This window comes from Podarcis liolepis (genome assembly GCF_965112155.1).
Source record: "Podarcis liolepis genome assembly, chromosome: 7".
Classification (NCBI taxonomy): domain Eukaryota; kingdom Metazoa; phylum Chordata; class Lepidosauria; order Squamata; family Lacertidae; genus Podarcis; species Podarcis liolepis.
This window is the reverse complement of record NC_139561.1, coordinates 87,666,661-87,687,632: the sequence shown is the minus strand read 5'-3', so window position 1 is coordinate 87,687,632 and position 20,972 is coordinate 87,666,661. Positions and strand designations below refer to the sequence as shown.

The 20,972-nt window shown below is 52.7% G+C and overlaps 1 protein-coding gene and 1 long non-coding RNA gene across 4 annotated transcripts in view; one reads left to right on the top strand and one right to left on the bottom strand.

Moving 5' to 3' along the window:
- The window catches only part of LOC310712747, a 410,683-nt gene that overhangs the window by 85,105 nt on the left and 304,606 nt on the right, over window positions 1-20,972 (top strand). The gene's annotated exons all lie outside the window — the stretch shown is intronic.
- RINL (Ras and Rab interactor like) overlaps window positions 3,057-20,972 on the bottom strand; it is a 51,903-nt gene continuing 33,987 nt past the window's right edge. For all 3 annotated transcript variants that reach the window (XM_083515822.1, XM_083515823.1, XM_083515824.1), the window contains 7 exons: window positions 20,550-20,638; window positions 18,620-18,991; window positions 16,806-17,462; window positions 10,226-10,540; window positions 9,111-9,239; window positions 6,408-6,574; window positions 3,057-4,320 (listed from right to left, as the gene is read on the bottom strand). In XM_083515822.1, the coding sequence (XP_083371948.1) occupies window positions 3,958-4,320; window positions 6,408-6,574; window positions 9,111-9,239; window positions 10,226-10,540; window positions 16,806-17,462; window positions 18,620-18,991; window positions 20,550-20,638 (2,092 nt within the window). In that variant the 3' untranslated portion in view covers window positions 3,057-3,957. The remainder of the gene's footprint in view (window positions 4,321-6,407; window positions 6,575-9,110; window positions 9,240-10,225; window positions 10,541-16,805; window positions 17,463-18,619; window positions 18,992-20,549; window positions 20,639-20,972) is intronic.

Below are 20,972 nucleotides of genomic sequence, written 5' to 3'. Positions count from 1 at the left end.
CCCCACCACTGTGTCCCGCTCTCCATTTCCATTGCTCTTGTATCTTCTCCCACCCCTGGGCTCAGGGGAGCACACCTGTGTAGGGAATGAGAGGCCTATGGAACTGAACTCATAGTGACCTCCCTCTTTGAAAAATGGAGGTACAGGGTCTTTCTGGGGAGGGGGTTCGTTCTTGGGAGCTGATCTCTTGGCAGGTCCCCTGCCATGGACGGGTTGGACACGGCAGAGGAATGGGGAGAGGAGCCAGCTGGGGAACTCTCAAAGGAAGAAGGCTCGGAGATGGGGCAAGGATGAGTGGTCAGAGGGAGAAGAGGGAGCTGACTGGGAGAAGGTGGTGTTGGAAGTGGAATAGGTAACAGTTTAGTGAGCAGAGAGAGTCTGTGGCAGAGAGCAGTGCAGAATCAGAGGCTGAAGAGGTGGCAAAAGGCAGAGATCGGTCCGGCAGGCGAAGAAACCAGGGTGTCTCCCCTCCCCACTTGTCTCCCAGAACCAGAAGAGGTGTGAAAGGGGCAGAGGAGAGGTTGGCTGCAGGTAGACACCGTCTCTGATTGCTTGGGGGAAGCCCCGGAGAGGAGGGGACCTAGACAACTGCGGGGAGGCAGGGGTTTTCAGTCTCGGCAACTGATCCATGGGGTGAGACCTACTAGGGAATGCTGCCCATTAGGCCTGACCTCTACCAAGTCTGTGCAGATCGTGTTCTTGCTAATGAAGAGTTAACTCCAACTTGCACAGTGTGATTTATGGTTGGCTCGCTCCTGACTCCCAAAAACTTGTTGTGTGAATCACAGCCCCCTAAAATGAAGAATGTGTCTTGTTTTCTGGGTATCGGACTCCTCCAGCCTTCCCTGTCCCTTGGCCACAATAAATGTTGTGGGACAACTTGCACCAGCACTGGCCGGGCTAAGGTGATCTTCTACCAAGTTTGTGCAGATCATGTTCTTACTAATAAAGAGTTAACTCCCAACTTGAACGGTGGGATTTACTGCTGGCTGAGGCTGATAGGACCCCAACAACACCTGGAGGTGTCAGGAAGGACCATTAGCTGAGTGGCAGAGAAACTCTCTTGCAAGCAGAAGGTTGCAGGTTCAATCCCTGGCAGCTCCGGATACAGAGACTCCTGCCTGAAATCCTGGAAAGCTGCTGTTGGTCAGTGTAGACAATATTGAATCAGATGGACACATGGTCTGATTCAGTATAAGGAAGCTTCCCGTGTTCCTATGAAGCGCTTAAAATCTTCCATCCCCTTCTACATTTCCAACAGTACGTAGCACATTAAGCCTGTGTACACACCACACACCCTTCCCTGGCCAAAGAATCCTGGGAGCTCTAGTTGATGGGTGCTGGGAATCACAACCTCTGTTAGGGGTAAACTACGGTTCCCGCTATGGTTTTCCCAGTAGTGATGTATGGAAGTGAGAGCTGGACCATAAAGAAGGCTGATTGCCGAAGAATGGATGCTTTTGAATTATGGTGCTGGAGGAGACTCTTGAGAGTCCCATGGACTGCAAGAAGATCAAATCCATCCATTCTTAAGGAAATCAGCCCTGAGTGCTCACTGGAAGGACAGATCCTGAAGCTGAGGCTCCAATACTTTGGCCACCTCATGAGAAGAGAAGACTCCTTGGAAAAGACCCTGATGTTGGGAAGGATGGAGGGCACAAGGAGAAGGGGACAACAGAGGCAAGATGGTTGGACAGTGTTCTCGAAGCTGCCAGCATGAGTTTGACCAAACTGCGGGAGGCAGTGGAAGACAGGAGTGCCTGGCGTGCTCTGGTCCAGGGGGTCACGAAGAGTCAGACAAGACTAAATGACTAAACAACAACAACATAGTCCCCACAATCCTTTGGGTGGCTGCGAATGTGTTCAAATTGTAAGATATGACTGGAAGAGCTGTTCGACAGGGGAACGGTCTCCCTTGGAAGGTTTTGGACTCTCCTTTGTTGGAGGCCTTTAAGCAGAGGTTGGATGGCCATCTGTCATGGATACTTTAGTGGAGATTCCTTCCTTGCAGTGGGTTGGACTAGATGACCCCGGGGTCCCTTCCAGCTCTACAATTCCAAGGTTCTAAGTTAGTTATGGTTTTGAGCTTCTGTAATAGAAAACAGATGCTGCCCTCTGCTGGGTAGACGTGAGAATTGATGGATTAAAACAACAGATGGAATAAGGGTAGTTGCTCCTTGCCTCCCTGGCTTAAAAAACAACATTGTCTTCTCCATTATCTTAAGCTACTCTCAGACGGTAGAACCACGGCAGCCCATCTCGCAACACTCTAGACCATAGCTGTCAACTTACAGATTTGAAAATAAGTGACCAGCAGCCTCGAAAATAAGGGATCAGCAGCCAATATAAGGGATTTTCAGAGCACAGGTATGTTCAACTTCTCAGCCCCTCTAAGCCAAAGGCAGAATGCCCAGCCAGCCGCCAAACGAAGCCTCAAGCGGTGGTTCCCACAGCGCAGCAACCTGGCAAAGGGGATGCAGCAAGGAAAACCACCGTCACCTCTCCGCTGGGAAGCGCTGAGCAAAGGCGAGTCCCCAGGCAACGCGGCCGATTTGATCGGCACAAGGCCTGCAAGCTCCACCCCCTGTCGTTCTTAGACTCCTTATTGGGTGAGCAACGCAGCCAAGCAACACAGTTGGAGCCTCCCTCCTCCCTGGCCGGCAGGGAGGGAGGGAGAGGAGCTGCTTCCTTTGAAACCCGGGAAATTTAAGGGACATCATCAATAAGGGACAGCAGCGGGACACGGTGCTGGGATAAGGGACTTTCCCGCCAAATAAGGGACGGTTGACAGCTATGCTCTAGACTCCGATCACCATCAGCCCCAGCTACGGACGAAGGATTCTGTATGCACTCAAAGCCAAATCTGCCCAAATCTGCCTCACTTTCCAAAACACTGCACAAACCAAAATGCAGCCGTCCGTCGACATTCCCCCTTCACCAAACGTTGCCATGCAGTTCTCCAGTCAAGGTTTACAAAAGTGCATGGATGAGGGGGAAAACACAATGTGAATAAAAATGTAGGTATTTGTGAAAATGACATTCAGAAACACACAGTGTTGGGTGTGGGGAGGAAATAGGCTGCAGCAATGTGCACCCCCCCCCAAATGTAAATATGTGTTTATTAGGAGAAATCGGCAATAAGATGCTGATGAAACGGTTTTTGGGAAATTGTGAATCGCTTCGAAATGTAGAGAGCTGGATTTAATACAATGGTACCTTGGAAGTCGAACGGCTGGGCTCCCGAACAAATCGTCTCCCGAACGTCACAAACCCGGAAGTGACTGTTCCAGTTTGCGAACTGTTTTTGGAAGCCGAACATCTGACGGGGCTTCCGATTGGCTGTAGGAGCTTCCTGGAGCCAGTCAGAAGCTGCGATTTGGTTTCCGAACGTTTTGGAAGTCGAACGGACTTCCGGAACAGAGTCCGTTCAACTTCCAAGGTATTGGGGGAAAATGAGAAAGTGAGAGGACTGGAACTGAACAGATCCTGCCTCCTGCAGCCTCAGCCAGCCAGGCCAATGGCCAGGGATGATGGGAGTTGTAGTCCAACAATATCTAGAGTAGTCCAAGATGGCTAAGCCTGCCTTAAGGCCCCATATGCGCTAGGCATTTAAAGTAGTTTCATACCACTTCAACTGTAATGCCACTTAAGTTTCCCACTTATCCTTACTAGTCTGGTCAGCCCTGGTCTAAACGGAAGAGGGAACTCTGGCAGGGCAACAGGAGTAGTAAAAAAACAATGGCGGCCGCTCCCTCACAAGCTTCCATGCAAAGGAGAAAGGCTCATCACCGTGTCTGCTATCAGTACTTCAGGGCTGAGGTCTTCTGCCCGAGACTTTTCCTGGAGGACGTTTTATAGCCCAGTCTCTCAGCTTTTCCTGAAGTTTCCGCCCAGTCAGAAACCCAAAAGCTTGGTCAACCTTCTGGGGAAGTTTCCGGAAGGTTCCGAGGCCTACGCTCAATCCGGTTGCCCCGTGTCCTTGCTTTTGAGGGGCTCCTGGGCCTCAGTCGAGCGGTCAGGGTTCGAAAGGGAAGGGGGAGCGGCGGTAGCGGGGAGCCCCTTGTCTTTGGGCTTGTAGACAAAACTCCCGAGCCCCCCTTGGGTCCGGAGGGTCTCTGAGCGGAGTCTCTGCGGGCAGCTGTCCCCGGCCAAGAGCTGAGAGGAGCCGTGCGACACCAAGAAGAGGCCGTGGGACTCGGGATCGGAGACGCCGTACTTCTCGGCGCACACGGCACACACGGATGCTGTTGTCATGTCAGGGGGCACGGAGATGGTCTTCTGGTTGTTGAAGGGTTCGCAGAAGGAAACATAGAGGATGTTCTGAAGGGGGTGGGAAGCAAGAAGTTACCGTGTGGCCAAGGCGGTTGAGGTAGTAGACCTGCCATTGAAGCAATGGTTCTCCAACATATTGGAGTGGCAGGAGCAGATAATAATAATAATAATAATAATAATAATAATAATAATAATAATAATAATAATGTATTATTGATACCCCGGACGCGGGTGGCACTGTGGGCTAAACCACAGAGCCTAGGACTTGCCGATCAGAAGGTCGGCGGTTCGAATCCCCGCGACGGGGTGAGCTCCCGTTGCTCAGTCCCTGCTCCTGCCAACTTAGCAGTTCGAAAGCACATCAAAGTGCAAGTAGATAAATAGGTACCACTCCGGTGGGAAGGTAAACGGCATTTCCGTGCGCTGCTCTGGTTTGCCAGAAGCGGCTTAGTCATGCTGGCCACATGACCCAGAAGCTGTACGCCGGCTCCCTCGGCCAGTAAAGCGAGATGAGCGCCGCAACCCCAGAGTCGTCCGCAACTGGACCTAACGGTCAGGGGTCCTGTTACCTTTACCTTTATATTGATACCCCACCCATCTGACTAAAAACACAATAAAACATCAGACATTGAAAACTTTCCTAAACAGGGCTGTCTTCAGATGTCTTCTAAAAGTCAGATAGTTGTTTATTTCCTTGACATCAGATGGGAGGGCGTTCCACAGGGAGGGTGCCACTACCAAAAAGGCCCTCCGCCTGGTTCCCTGTAACCTCACTTCTCAGAGTGAGGGAGTCGCCAAAAGGCTCTCGGAGCTGGACCTCATGAACAATGGGGGTGGAGACGCTCCTTCAGGTATACTGGGCTGAGGCCATTTAGGGCTTTCAAGGTCAGCACCAACGCTTTGAATTGTGCTCGGAAACGTACTGGGAGCCAAGGTAGGTCTTTCAGGACCGGTGTTATATGTTAGATGGCAAGTGTGGCAGGGAGATTCAAGGACAATCAAATAAACCTTTCTACATTTCAATGTAGTATAGTACGGTATCAAAATATTTCTATTTGCAGAATATGGAGAGAGATCTTTTCGCGAGCAACTGGCTAGTCTTCCACAGTTCTCCACGGGACATTGTTGTGAATTTCAACTGTGGCTGATATGAAAGACTGGAGAAGAGAAAGGAGTCTTTTCGTTGATGAGAGTTGGGTTTGTCTCATATGAGACCTGATACAACAAGATTACCCAGCAAAAGCAAGGTCACACCTCTCGATGAGTTTGTAGATGTTAAGGAACGTTAAGGAACGTATGTCAGAGGCTCATTTATAATAATATTTTGGGGAGGATTCCTGTTTTTATGCAGCTCTTACACTTTCTGGGTGTTCCATGATCATGTCCCTTCCAGCTCTACAATTCTATGATACAGTGGTACCTTGGTTTAAGAACAGCTTAGTTTACGAAGAACTTGGATTAAGAACGCTGCAAACCCAGTGTTTTGGTTTGTGAACTTTGCCTTGGAAGCAGGACATGTTTTGCTTCCTGTTGAGTGTGTTCCATTTGTAAATTGAGTCCCCCGCTGCTATGGGAAAGCACGCCTTGGTTTAAGAACGCTTTGGTTTAAGAATTGACTTCCGGAACGGATTAGGTTTGTAAACCAAGGTAGCACTGTACTATGAACTTGAGGGATGACCGGCGACGCTCCTGCAGATGATCTCAGGGATTGGGGTAGGATATAAAGGTGTCCCTGGGGCAACCTTAATCTCAGCTAATTAATGCAAGGACCTTGAACCCGGCCCGGTAGTGGATGGGCAGCCAGGAAAGATGATCTGATACCAAAGAGTGAGCCTGCAACCCCAAGAGATATCAGTCATTCCCCGTTTCCATCCACACCAGGAAAAGCACCCAGGCACCCTGTAAGTTGTTCCTTTGCCTGCATGCCTTGATTTCAAACTCTGTAGCCCCCCAAAAAAGTCACCCGACATCAGTTTGCTTGACAGGTGAGGAACAGGTGTGGGGGAGGTACTACACTGGCCTGACTGAGTTCCGCACCCCATCCCGGAATTTGGCTCCCAGAATCCCTTGCTCTCTTCCACTTCTTAGCCTTTAACACTTCAGCACAGGACTTCTTTTGCAGACTCCAGCCTCACCTGGGAATGGCGCCGGTTGGCGTGGTGATGGTGGATGGTTCGGCGCCGATGCCACTGATGGATGGAGCGCTGGGCCTCGATGCTGATTTGCCGCGTCACCGTGGCCGCTGGCTGGAAGTTCTCGATGTGGAAGAGGGCGCCAAACCAGGTGGTGAGATAATAGCCTCCTGTGGCGCGAGAGGGAGGGAGAAGAGAAAACCCGCGTCAGGATGGAGATGCACGGGCTCAGGAAGGCTTTTGTGCATTGTTGGATCTGAACCTTTCAGAGGACTGAACTCAGACCTGGCTTAAGCACAGAAGCGACACCTGGGCCTCTGTTCTCAGCCCTGTCCACCTGGAAACGATGCCTTATGAGGAACGGCTAAGGGAGCTGGGCATGTTTAGCCTGGAGAAGAGGAGGTTAAGGGGTGATATGATAGCCATGTTCAAATATATAAAAGGATGTCACATAGAGGAGGGAGAAAGGTTGTTTTCTGCTGTTCCAGAGAAGCGGACACGGAGCAATGGATCCAAACTACAAGAAAGAAGATTCCACCTAAACATTAGGAAGAACTTCCTGACAGTAAGAGCTGTTTGACAGTGGAATTTGCTGCCAAGGAGTGTGGTGGAGTCTCCTCCTTTGGAGGTCTTTAAGCAGAGGCTTGACAACCATATGTCAGGAGTGCTCTGATGGTGTTTCCTGCTTGGCAGGGGGTTGGACTCGATGGCCCTTGTGGTCTCTTCCAACTCTATGATTCTATGATTCTAGGTGGGCCACTCCCTGAACCAGAATGTTCCTTAGAGCGAAAATAGAAACGCTAATCCTGTGCCCGTTGGCAAAGACATCATCGCTTGGTGTGCTTCAGTGCACATCAGCGCACTTCAATTAACTCAAATGCAGTAGAAGTGGAGTGTGGCTTTGCGTCCCTCTGTTCTAGGGATGCAAAACCCGTGGCTTGCCATATGTACAGTCATACCTCGGGTTGAGGTTTCTTCAGGTTGAGCATTTTCGGGTTGCACTCCGAGGTGACCCGGAAGTAACAGAACGCGTTACTTCTGTGTTTCGCCGCTCGCGCATGTGCAGACACTCAAAATGACGTCACGCGCATGCGCAGAAGCGACGAATCGCGACCCACGCAGACGTGCAGACGCAGAGTGCGTTTGCTTCAGGATGCGAACAGGGCTCTGGAACAGATCCCATTCACACCCAGAGGTACCACTGTATACCGTATTTTTCACTCTATAAGATGCACCAGACCACAAGACGCACCTAGTTTTTGGAGGAGAAAAACAAGAAAAAAAATATTCTGAATCTCAGAAGCCAGAACAGCAAGAGGGATCGCTGCACAGTAGAAGCAGCAATTCCTCTTGCTGTTCTGGCTTCTGGGATAGCTGCACAGCCTGCATTTGCTCCATAAGAAGCACACACAATTCCCCTTACTAGGAGGGAAAACGTGAGTCTTATACAGCAAAAAATACAGTAGGTATAAGACTGTATATAAATTCAATAAATGAATAAAAAAATTAAAAAAGATGTTGCTGGACTACAACTCACATCATCCCTGACCATTGGGTCATGCTGGCTGGGGATGATGGGAGCTGAAGTCCAACAGCTCCCTCCCACCTGTGCTCTATTCCCTATATGTGTGTCATGGACTGGCTGGATGCAGAGGAATGGTGGGAGTAACCAGATAGAGGATCCCCCAAGAGAAGAAGGCTCAGAGCCGGGGGATTGGTGGTGGGAGGGCAATGAGTAGTCAGAGGGAGAAGATGGGGAAGAGGAGGTTGGAAACTGAAGAGGGAACAAGACTTCGTGAGCTGGGAGAGTCTGTGGCAGAGAGCAGTCTAGAATCAGAGGTAGGAGAGGAAGGGGGCCAAGAGGCAGAGATGAGGCAGGCTGGGGAAGAAGCCAGGGGGTCTCCCCCTCCTGCGGTGACAAGCTCCCTTCCCCCCTGGTCTCCAAGAACCAGAAGAGGTATGAAAAGGGGAGAGCAGAAGACAACAGAGCCCCAGATTGCTTGGGAAGGAGACTTAGAGAACTGTGAGAAGGCAGGGATCTTCAGTTCCCACTTCTGCACCTGGGGCAAGATCTACTGGGATGAGGTGCTGCGCTCACTAGGCCTGGTCTTCTGATTCAACCTAGTTTCCTTTAATAGTCAACTTACTCCGTAAGTGTAGAGGGACACGTGTGGCGCTGTGGGTTAAACCACAGAGCCTAGGGCTTGCCGATCAGAAGGTCGGCGGTTCAAATCCCCGCGACGCGGTGAGCTCCCATTGCTCACTCCCTGCTCCTGCCAACCTAGCAGTTCGAAAACACGTCAAAGTGCAAGTAGATAAATAGGTACCGCTCCAGCAGGAAGGGAAACGGCGTTTCCGTGCACTGCTCTGGTTTGCCAGAAGCGGCTTGGTCATGCTGGCCACATGACCCGGAAGCTGTACGCCAGCTCCCTCAGCCAGTAAAGCGAGATGAGCGCCACAACCCCAGAGTTGGTAACGACTGGACCTAATGGTCAGGGGTCCTTTTACCTTTACAACTTACTCCATACAATTTATTGCTGGCTTGTTCCTGACACCCGCTCCTGACAACATGAGGCAGAGACTTCTGGGGTCTCCTAGAGACATTAACCCTAAACTTTAGGAGGACGTCCAGTACCTAGCAAAAATCCAGATCATTTCAGGATACCCAAGGGACAGATCTAGGTCTGGCACAACTTGCCAAGTTACCTTCTCCCAGCAGCTGGCTGGGGTCCATCAGTTCCATCATGTACTCGACATCCAGCTGCACTGAAACCACGTCACAGTTCACAAGCATGTAGATCAGAACCGGCAGGAAGTCGTCGGCGCCAAAAGGCTCTTCCGAAAATGGAAAAACGGAAGAACATCGTCAGAGCCAGCCCTACTGTTCAGGTGCAAGGAAAGCGGATGTAGAGAAATGATTGTCTCTTTCTCTCATAATATAGTCGTACGATACGATAATCTTTATTGTCGTTGTCCCATACAGAACAATGAAATTGTCGACTCGAACGTTTCAGGTTCAGAACGCCACAAACCTGGAAGTGTTCTGGTTTGCGAACGTTCTTTGGAACCCGAAGGTCCGACGGGGCTTCCATGGCTTCTGATTGGCTGCAGGAGCTTCCTGCAGCTAATCGGAAGCAGCGCCTTGGTTTCCGAACGTTTTGGAAGTCAAACAGACTTCCGAAACTGATTCCGTTCGGCTTCTGAGGTACGACTGTACTGGGACTCAGGGGCGTTTGGTGACGCTGAATGTTGGGAGATTCATTCAGCCCAGACACTGAGGTCCAGTGCCGAGGGCCTTCTGGCGGTTCCCTCATTGCGAGAAGTGAGGTTACAGGGAACCAGACAGAGGGCCTTCTCGGTAGTGGTGCCCACCCTGTGGAACACCCTCCCTTCAGATGTGAAGGAAATAAGCAGCTATCTTCTTTTTAAAAGACATCTGAAGGCAGCCCTGTTTAGGGAAGTTTTTAATATTTAATGCTGTATTGTTTTTAACACTTGATTGGAAGCCGCCCAGAGTGGCTGGGGAAACTCATCCAGATGGGCGGGGTATAAATAATAAATAATAATTGTTGTTGTTGTTGTTGTTGTTGTTATTATTCAAGACAAGCAAGAAGAAAAGCCCTTCTTCCCAAGTCAGGCCACTTGGTCCATGCACCTCAGTGCTGCCTACACTGGCTGGCAGCCACTCTCCGGAATTTCAGACAGGGAAGCCTTCCCCAGCTGGGGATTGAAACTGGGACCTTGCTGGAGGCAAGCCAGCTGCTCTATACCACTGAGCTCTGACCCTTCTCAGAGAGATGTTGCCAAGGCAGCCTCCCTACCTGTTCCTCCTGCAGCCTGGTTCATGGCTTCGTAGAGCATCTTGCAGACTTTGAGCATGTGCGTCTCCTTTTTCTTGGGGGAATAAGCCTGGTGCATGAGGTTCAGCTTGGCCTGGATGCGCTCTAAGGCGGCCGCATCTGGGACGCCGGCCGTCACGCCCAGCTCGGCCAGGCTCTGTCGCCGCATGGTGGCCTGGTGCTCGCGCAGCTTGTCCAGAGTGCCGTCGTGGGCATGGAATTCGTGCAACTGGGCGTAGATGGAGTTCCGGAGAGGCTTCAGAATGCATTTGTACAGAGCGGCTTCGACCACGGAACCTAGCAGGAAAACGATACAAGAAAGGGGAAGAGGGAGGCGAAGAGAAAATGAAGCCACGACACGTTACTGTGGATCACGAAGGTCAGGCAAGTGGTGTATCGGAGGGCAAGCACAACTCCGGGATTCCCCCCCCCCCCAGAAGGAGCAATGGTGCCACCTGGACGCTCCTTGCCCTAGCATGGGGAAGAGGCGATGACGAAGCTTTCAAGGTTGTGGCTAGTTTAATGGTGATAATAATGGGCGGCTATCCTAGAGGAAGGGACGCGGGTGGCGCTGTGGGTTAAACCACAGAGCCTAGGGCTTGCTCCGTTGCTTCTGCCTTCTGGAAGAAGGTGCAGGGTCATAAAGGCTAGGCCTAGCCGCCTGAGAAACAGTTTCTATCCAAATGCGATTTTGGTTTTAAACGCGGGTGGCACTGTGGGTTAAACCACAGAGCCTAGGACTTGCCGATCAGAAGGTCGGCAATTCGAATCCCCACGACGGGGTGAGCTCCCGTTGCTCGGTCCCTGCTCCTGCCAACCTAGCAGTTCGAAAGCACGTCAAAGTGCAAGTAGATAAATAGGTACCATTGTGGCGGGAAGGTAAACGGCGTTTCCGTGTGCTGCTCTGGTTCGCCAGAAGCGGCTTAGTCATGCAGGCCACATGACCCAGAAGCTGTACACCGGCTCCCTCGGCCAGTAAAGTGAGATGAGCGCCATAACCCAGAGTCGGTCACGACTGGACCTAATGGTCAGGGGTCCTTTACCTTTATCCTAGAGGAAGTCAGAGGAATCCACAGACCAGACACACTTTCCCTTTTGTTTGATGGCGTTCCAGTTTAAAATATAACCACATTTTTCGCAAGGTTGCTTGCACTTTGAATTCAATAATAATAATAAACTTTTATTTATATCCCGCCCTCCCTAGACAAAGCCGGGCTCAGAGCGGCTAACAACAATAAAAGTAACACAGCATTCTAAAATCAATTCATTTTAAAATCAATTCAAAATCAAATTAATGGCAACCATTGGGCTAGAGTGCTATGAGGATTACCAAAGGAGGGGGTCAGACTGTGCCTTGGCCAAAGGCCTGGTGGAACAGCTCCGTCTTGCAGGCCCTGCGGAAAGATGTCAAGTCCCGCAGGGCCCTAGTCTCTTGTGACAGAGCGTTCCACCAGATTGGAGCCGCAGCCGAGAAAGCCCTGGCTCTGGTTGAGGCCAGCCTAAACTCCCTGTGGCCCAGGACCTCCATGATGTTTTTGTTTGAAGACCGTAAGGTCCTCCGTGGGACATACCAGGAGAGGCAGTCCCATAGGTATGAGGGTCCTAGGCTGTATAGGGCTTTAAAGGTTAAAACCAGCACCTTGAATCTGATCCTGTACTCCACCGGGAGCCGGTGCAGCTGGTATAGCACCGGGTGAATGTGATCCCACGGCGAGGACCCCGTAAGGAGTCTCGGCGCAGCATTCTGCATCTGCTGGAGTTTCTGGGTCAGTCTCAAGGGCAGCCCCACGTAGAGTGAATTCAAAACTGAAAGGTTGCATTTTCAGCTGGCTAAGGGCAGGGGCGGAGGAAGGGGGTGCGGTAGGGGCGGGTCACCCCAGGGATCACCTCTGAGGGGGGTGACAAAATGCCGGGTGGCACTCACCGTGGGGCCTGCAGCACGCCCAAGCCACGCATCTCTCCTGGGAGTGAAGCGGTGGCTTGGGCACACGCCGGTTCTGTGCAGCCCAAATGGTCTGCCTGCCGCCTCCCCCTCAGCTGTAGGGCGGCTGAGTGGGAAGAGGCAGGCAGACTCATTGGAGGCACCATGGAGCGTCCTGCCCCGGCTGGCCCCGCGCCTGGGCGCCAGGCATGCGCACCACCCCAGGCGCCCGATTGCCTTGCTCCGCCACTGGCTAAGGGGTTTTTTGTTGTTGTTGACAGCTCAGTATGTTAAAAGCTCAGTGTCTTCTAGAACAGTGTTTCCCAACCACTGTTCCGCGGCACACTAGTGTGCCGCGAGATGTTGCCTGGTGTGCCGCGGGAAAAATTAAAAAATTCGAAAGATTTTTTTTTAAGTCAAATTTTCGATTGGGGCGGCGTCACTAGATGACCCCTGGGGTTCCCTCCCTCCCTCCCGCTCTGCGCCTCCCTCCTCCTCCTCCGGGGAGGCCCTTCCTGGCTCTTGGCCAAGGCTTGGCGGCTGCCACTCACTCACTCGCTCGCCCACCCGTCCCTCCATCCCTGCACCCGGCCTCTCCCCCTCCGTCCCTGGCGCGGGGGCTGCCGGGATCCGTAGTCCCCTCGCCCTTGGGCTCCGCGCCCGCGCGGGGTGCACAAACTACGTTTCCCAGCGTGGCCTGGCGGGCCGGGCGTTTTGTTTGAAGCGCTCTTCTCCCGGCCATGGAATGAGCGCGGCGGCGGCGGCCGGGCAGGGGCTCTTCCGCGCAGACCCCGCGCAGCCTGCCTGCGCCCCCGCGGAGATTGGGTGGCAGGATGGAGTCCGGGGATCCCCGCGGAGGCGGAGCGGCGGAGGCGGAGGCTGCCCCCCAGGTAGGGCTGCGTCGGGGGGGTTATTTTTGCAATGCTGCATCCGCGCCGGAGGGGACGCATCGGACCGCGGGGAGACCCCTTGGCGGGCGTGCAAGGCAATGCATGCGTGCAGGCGTTGCATGGAGTGCAGTGCAATGCAATGGCAACGCGGCGCCCTGCATGCATGCATGCAACTTCCACCGGCGCTCCGGACTTGGCAGGTGAGGGGGGTCCCCAGTGGGCGGCAGAGAGAGCCGGGAGGGCGAAGGGGAGCCGGGGGGGAGCAGCGCTGCTCCCCGAGCCGAGCCCGGGGGGAAACTTCGGCGTCGTTGCGCCGGGTGTTGGAAGCGGAGGCTGGCGGGGGCCCCTCACCTGCAAAACCTGGTCGCCTCTCATATATTTCGTGCATTGCATTCATCGCCCGCTTTCTCCTCCAAGGAGCTCCCGGGGGCGTGCGTGGTTCTCCCCATGTTATCCTCGCAACAACAGCCCTGCGAGGTGGGTCAGGCGAGTGGCCCAAGGGAGCACCCAGGGATTGTCCTGGCCAGGTGGGGTGATTTGAACCCTGCTCTCTGCCCGGTCTTCGTCCTCATTTAGCCCCCACATGTGCATGACTGTGCATGACTGAGGTTTCCCCCCCTCGTCTTGGCTATGGTGTGAGTCTGTGCTGTTAATTAATGGGGTTCTACCTTCGGAGAAGATGAGCCAGCCCTCAAGGAGGTGATTATGTAATTTGCTAGCAATTCATGTCCCTCCCAGCGTGACGCTGCGCGCTGACGTCACGGGGCTGTAATGGTGGTGTGCCTCGAGATTTTTTTCATGAAACAAGTGTGCCTTTGCCCAAAAAAGGTTGGGAAACACTGTTCTAGAATATGGCATTCAGAGGTGCAGGGAGAGTGTGTTTTGACTACACACAATTATGGTTTGGGAACATAACCCCTGCTTAAGCTAAGGGTCAGCTATACTGCTGTGCTTCCTCCCACCCTTTAAAGTGAGAATTGGAAAGTTCTCAGGAGTTGAGATTCCTGCATCGCAGGGGGTTGGGCTAGATGACCCCTGGGGTCCCTTCCAACTCTATAATAATAATAAAAATTATTTATACCCTGCCCTCCCCAGCCAAGACCAGGCTCAGGGCGGCTAGGTAAAGGTAAAGGGACCCCTGGCCATTAGGTCCAGTCGTGACCGACTCTGTGGTTGCGGCGCTCATCTCGCTTTATTGGCCGAGGGAGCCGGCATACAGCTTCTGGGTCATGTGGCCAGCAGGACTAAGCCGCTTCTGGAGAACCAGAGCAGCGCACGAAAACGCCGTTTAACTTCCCGCCGGAGTGGTACCTATTTATCTACTTGCACTGGTGTGCTTTCGAACTGCTAGGTTGGCAGGAGCAGGGAGGAAGCAATGGGAGCTCACCCCATTGCGGGGATTCAAACCGCCGACCTTCGGATTGGCAAGTCCTAGGCTCTGTGGTTTAACCCACAGCGCCACCCGCGTCCCAAACCGCTAACACCCGATATAAAACAAATTTATTGAAATACAACTTAAAAACAAGATTGAAATACAACATTAAAACATTAAAATACAGCCTCATTTCAATGGAAAACTTTTTTGGGGATGAAAACATCAAGTCTTCACCAAAGCTAACTTTCCAGACTGGTCCTACATGGGCCAGAAAAAAGCCAGGAAAGTCCCCAAATAGGAGTTCCATCACAGAAGGAGAAAGGAAAAAGGAAGAGGGGAAGGGAATCAAGTTGATTCCAAGCCAAAGGCCAGGTGGAACAACTGTGTCTTACAGGCCCTGAGGAAAGAAATCAGATCCTGCAGGGCCCTGGTCTCATGAGACAGAGCGTTCCACCAGGCTGCAGCCAGTGTTGAAAAGGCCCTGGCTCTGGTTGAGGCTAATCTGACTTCCTTAGGGCCCGGGACCTCTAGGGTGTTGCTATTTATGGACATTAAGGCTCTTCGTGGGGCGGTCCCGTAGGTACAAAGGGTCCTAGGCCGTGAAGGGCTTTAAAGGTCAAAACCAGCACCTTGAACCTGACCCTGTACTCCACCGGGAGCCAGTGCAGCTTGAAAAGCACTGGGTGAATATGCTCCCATGGCAGAGACCCTGTGAGGAGCCTCGCTGCTGCATTCTGCACCCGCTGGAGTTTCTGGGACAGCTTCAAGGGCAGCCCCGCATAGAGTGAATTACAGTAGTCAAGCCTGGAGGTGACCCTCTATGATTCTAAGAAACCTGATTCTGTATTCTGGGTGGAAACATCAGTACGTGGGCCAAAGCCCAACAAACAGACAAGCGCAGGGAATCCAAAGCCTCTTTGGATTTCTTTGTGTCCAGGAAGCTACCTCGGTTCCTCTGTGCACCTGCTCCCTCCCAGCTGCCTCTGCTGCGTACGGCGTGGGCTGCATCAAAGCCTCAACCACAGCTTCCTAACTGCTCTGCTCTGGCCCACGTGTGAGCAGATAGCAATGTCGCAAGCTGGCCGTGGTCCAGAGAGGAAACGGCAGGGGTGTTATTTTCGGCTGCTCAGAGATACGAGGAAATACATTTATAAGCAGCTTTGCCGGGAAGCAGGTAACCTGACGGTGTGACGGTTTCTGTTTGGGGGGTCGACAGAGCTTTGCCCCCCACCAAGATGGCAACCTTGGCCATGCAGAGTAGCACAAGAGGAGGAGGAGGTCGTCGTGGGGTTGCCAAGTCAGCAGAACCCCAGTCACTGAGATTTCAGGACCCAAATCTGAGACCTAGGGGGGAGCCCTGGTGACGTCACAGATGTGGGCCCTGGAAACGGAGGTTAATTGGGAGATGGCAGTGGAGGAGGGCAGACCCTACAGAGTCTGAGCCCTGGAGATGGAGGTTAATTGGGAGAGGGGAGGAGGGAGCAATGGAGAGCAGCGCCCACCCATACCGATAGTCTGTGCAATAATTTGCAGTGGGCTGAAACGTCAACTTGCACATGCAGTTTTCTGAGTAATTTTTCTTTTAAAAAATATTGTATAATTTTAGAAGGTTGTATTATCTTTGAAGGGGGCGTGGCCATGAAGGGACCTTGTCCTTCTGAATTTGCCACGGCTACACTACTGCCAGCAACCAAAACTATTCAAAACAGACGACTCTCAAGTAGGGTTGCCATCATAGCTGTCAACTTTTCCCTTTTTTTAAGGGAAATTCCCTTATTCCGAATAGGATTCCTCGCAAGAAAAGGGGAAAGTTGACAGCTATGGTTGCCATATTTCAAAGAGACAAAAAGAGGGCACATTTGCCGACTTTTACTTTTTGCTGTGGGTTAAACCACAGAGCCTAGGACTTGCTGATCAGAAGGTCGGAGGTTCGAATCCCCGCAATGGGGTGAGCTCCCATTGCTCTGTCCCTGCTCCTGCCAACCTAGCAGTTCAAAAGCACGTCAAAGTGCAAGTAGATAAATAGGTACCGCTCCGGCGGGAAGGTAAACGGCGTTTCCGTGCGCTGCTCTGGTTCGCCAGAAGCGGCTTAGTCATGCTGGCCACATGACCCGGAAGCTGTACGCCAGCTCCCTCGACCAACAAAGCAAGATGAGCGCCGCAACCCCAGAGTCGGCCACGACTGGACCTAACAGTCAGGGGTCCCTTTACCTTTACACTACTGCCACCAACCAAAACTATTGAAAAGAGACGACTCTCAAGTAGGGCTGCCATATTTTGAAGAGGAAAAAAGAGGGCACATTTGCCGACTTCTGCTTTTAACTATGGATCGCTCGAAGAGGAAGGGCGGGATACGAACTTAATAACGATAAATACCCAGGTCCATCTCCTCGGCCTCGCTGTGCTCGCAGACCACATGCAGCTCTGAGCTCTCGCACAGGTAGCCCTTGAGGTTACTGATCATCTGCCGGATCTCCTGGAGCAGGTCGGTGCTGGTCGCGTGCCGTTTCCCAGCTCCGCGCAGGATGTGCCCCACGAAGCTCTGCACCAGCCCTCCCACGTAGGAGGACGGCTCTTGGGTCAGCTCCTGCACTCGCTTGGAGACCCGGCGTTCGGCCGAGAGGAAGCCGCTGAGCGTGCTGCCCACGGCGGAGAGGCGCTGGAAGACCTTGCAACTCAGGGCGGAGGAGGAACGACGCTGTTTCTTCTGCTGAGCGGCTGCCGCGGCGAGGAGCCCCTCCGTCTCGTCCTCCACGCTGCTGACGGAGAGCGAGTCGAGTTCGGGGATGGGAGGCAGCAAAATGTTCTCGCTCAGTAGGGAGGATTCAGAGCTGGACTTTTGCAACGGCCAGGCGGGAGGAGGCGTGGTCGGGATCCCCTCGATCCAGGAGACGCGGTGCGGGGACTTGACCTCCTTCAGGTGCGGGTCGGGGTACAGAGACGGTTCTTTGGAGACGGCTTCCGAACTGCTGCAGGCCAGGCTGCGATGAAGAGGCCTCCGTCGCGCGGTGGTGGAGCGGAGGAGAGAGTCACCTGAGGGTTGGTGGCAAAGAGAAAGGCGTGATGGGTTAAATTGCTCTTGCTTGTGGGGCGCTCTTTCCAAGTAGACTCGCCTAGCACCATCACTGCAAACCTTTGCTACATCCGGACTCCAGTCCCCGGAACGCGCCAGGTCTCTCCGGGTTATGAAGAATCAGAGAGCCAAGTGTCATCAGCATTCTGATGGCACCTGGGCCCCTGTCTCCTACAGTTCCAGGTACAAACAGACAATGTGGGTACCTCTGCCCCATGACTCCCCTTCCAGGGTGGCCCTGCCTGCAGGACATAACAGAGTCTGTTCTTATCAGCCAAGGGCTCAGATCTGGACCTTGCCCACCTGTAGCCAGGCAGTTAGACAGTAACCCTCTGTACGTCAGAAATGGAAATGCACGCTTACCTGAAGGCTGAAATTACTGTATTTTTCGCTCTATAAGACACACCTTTTCCCTCCAGCTGCATGTGGAGGAGAAGGGAATCGAACCCGGTTCCCCAGATTACGAGTCCACCGCTCTTAACCACTACACCACACTGGCAGACACTTTCCCCAGCCCTACCCAGAGATACTGGGGATTGAATTTGGGGCCTTCTGCATGCAAAGCAGATGGTCTTCTGCTGAGCCAAGGGCCCTTGCCCTCAATAATTCTGAACACGGTAAGATACTGATTCAGTCCATCTAGCTCAGCACACTGTCCACACTGACTGGGACCAGTGGGGTTCAGGCAGAGAGCACTGTCAGCTCTTCCCAGAGATGAGGACCGGAGATGGGTCATTCTGCATGCAAGGAAGATGCTCTGGCACCAAGCTACACATCCTCTGTGGAGTAATGGTTAAGAGCGTTAGACTCGTAATCTGGTGAACCGGGTTCGCTTCCCCGCTCCTCCACATGCAGCTGCTGGGTGACCTTGGGCCAGTCACACTTCTCTGAAGTCTCTCAGCCCCACTCACCTCACAGAGTGTTTGTTGTGGGAGAGGAAGGGAAAGGAGAATGTTAGCCGCTTTGAGACTCCTTCGGGTAGTGATAAAGCGGGATATTAAATCCAAATCCAAACATCTTCCCTACACACCGAGTGCAGTGGGAAAGCAGGAGAACTGGAAGCAGAGTCTTCATGCTACGAATGTGGCGGATGCCCTTGATAGCAGCAGCTCCTTACCTTTCTCCATCTCCTCCTCCTCCTCTTCTGGAGACTCTGGATGATCTAGACTCCCATGGGCTCCTTGTCTCCTGGATGCAGCTTTTACTGAGCCGGACTTCTGGGGAGTCCCCAGCCCGTTTGGGAACCGCAGCGTGCCCCTCGTGCTACTTGACCGGCGCAAGCTGGACGCAAGGTCAAGCCAGCTAGCATCGCTGTGCACCGAGACGAACAGCGGGTTGATGATGCACAGAGCTTCGTCCTCGGACGTTATCCGGACAGAACAGACCGCCGGTCTGGATTTAGAGGGGGCACCATCCAGACCCACAGGCCCTTCTTCCACTTCAGCCGACACCAGCCCATCGTCAGGTTTAAGGGGCATTGTCCAGAACTCTGACAACGAAGCAAAGAGAGAATGTGAAGGTTACTTTCTTTCTTTTTCCTCCCAGGGGGCTTTCCTGTGCCTTCAATTAACAGCTGCCTGACAGGGAGCTATTAAAACAAGTGCAGCTTCCCAACATGGAATTGCAAACTGGAAAGAGATGGGACACCTGGATTTCTCCACCAGCTCCATCTGGTACGCAGGATGAGACCCTATCAGTCATTTTGGACTCGCAGCTGTCCATGGAGGCGCAGGTCAGTTCTGTGTCCAGGGCAGCTGTTTACCAGCTCCATCTGGTACGCAGGCTGAGACCCTTATCTGCCCACAGACTGTCTCGCCAGAGTGGTGCATGCTCTGGTTATCTCCCGCTTGGACTACTGCAATGCGCTCTACGTAGGGCTACCTTTGAAGGTGACCCGGAAACTACAACTAATCCAGAATGCAGCAGCGAGACTGGGGACTGGGAGCGACCGCCGAGACCATATAGCACCTGTCTTGAAAGATCAACATTGGCTCCCAGACCGTTTCCGAGCACAATTCAAAGTGTTGGTGCTGACCTTGAAAGCCCTAAACGGCCTTGGTCCTGTATATCTAAAGGAGAGTCTCCACCCCCATCGTTCTACCCGGACACTGAGGTCCAGCGCCGAGGGCCTTCTGGCGGTTCCCTCATTGCGAGAAGCCAAGTTACAGGGAACCAGGCAGAGGGCCTTCTCGGTGGTGGCACCCGCCCTGTGGAACGCCCTCCCACCAGATGTCAAAGAGAACAACAACTACCAGACTTTTAGACGACATCTGAAGGCAGCCCTGTTTAGGGAAGCTTTTAATGTTTGAGGCATTACTGTATTTTAATATTCTGTTGGAAGCCAGCCAGAGTGGCTGGGGGAGCCCAGCCAGATGGGCAGGGTATATATAATAAATTATTATTATTATTATTCTGACTCTCATACAGCTTGTTAGCAAGGCATTGGACCCTCATCCCAGAACAAGGAGAGTGAGGGCTAATGGGCACACACACAAAAGCCAGCCTTGGAGAGGAGACCATTTTGTAATCCCCCCCCCCAAATACCCCAAATAAAAACTGTAGGAACTTCCAGAAAAACTGTTTATGGAGCAATATTCCTGATGCGTTTGAGATTAGACATTGTTGGCTATGGAATGAGCCTTCACTTTGTGGGGAGGACAAATGAGGTTGGCTATTTAATGAGCATTTGTTTTCCGATTTGCTTGTGGGGAGGTTAGACGACGTCGCATCAAACCACTATATCCCACGCTTCGCAGTGCCGTTTCCCTGTCCCTTTCCTTATCGCAAAATATCTGATCTTTTGGGGGAGTCAACTTGCTGCGCAAGAGCTCCCAACCTCAAATTGTTGGTGCAGGATTGAATCCCACCCAAAAACCCTGACATTCTAAGAAGCGCCGCCTGAGAGCATTAGGAGACCAGAAAGCGATGTGATACAGAGTTGGATTGACCCAACCTATTCCGACAACACCAAGAGACAGGAATTTTGACTTCCAGGAGGAGCAAGAAATCGACACCCCCACCCCCTCTCCCCTGGGGTTCTCACTCACTCATGCCAAAGGCAGCAACCGCATCTAATTCAGGCTTGTGTAGACGTCGAAGGGCATCTGGGATCCTCAGCAGATGGGGCAGGATGTCTCTAGAAGCACAGAATGCAGCACATTCACAAAACCAGTTCCCAAAGGAGGCAGCCAGAATCACAAGCATAGCTGTCAAGTGTCCCTTATTTGAAGGGGCAGCCCCTTATTCCAGCGCCATGTGCCTTATTGATGGATGTCCCTTAAATGATGTCCCTTAAATTTCAAAGGAAGCAGCTCCTCTCCCTCCCTCCCTCCCTGCTGGCCAGGGAGGAGGGAGGCTCCAACTGTGTTGCTTGGCTGTGTTGCTCACCCAATAAGGAGTCTAAGAACGACTGGGGGGTGAAGCTTGCATGCCTTGTGTGTGGCTAGTTAATGCAAGCTGAGGGTTTTTTT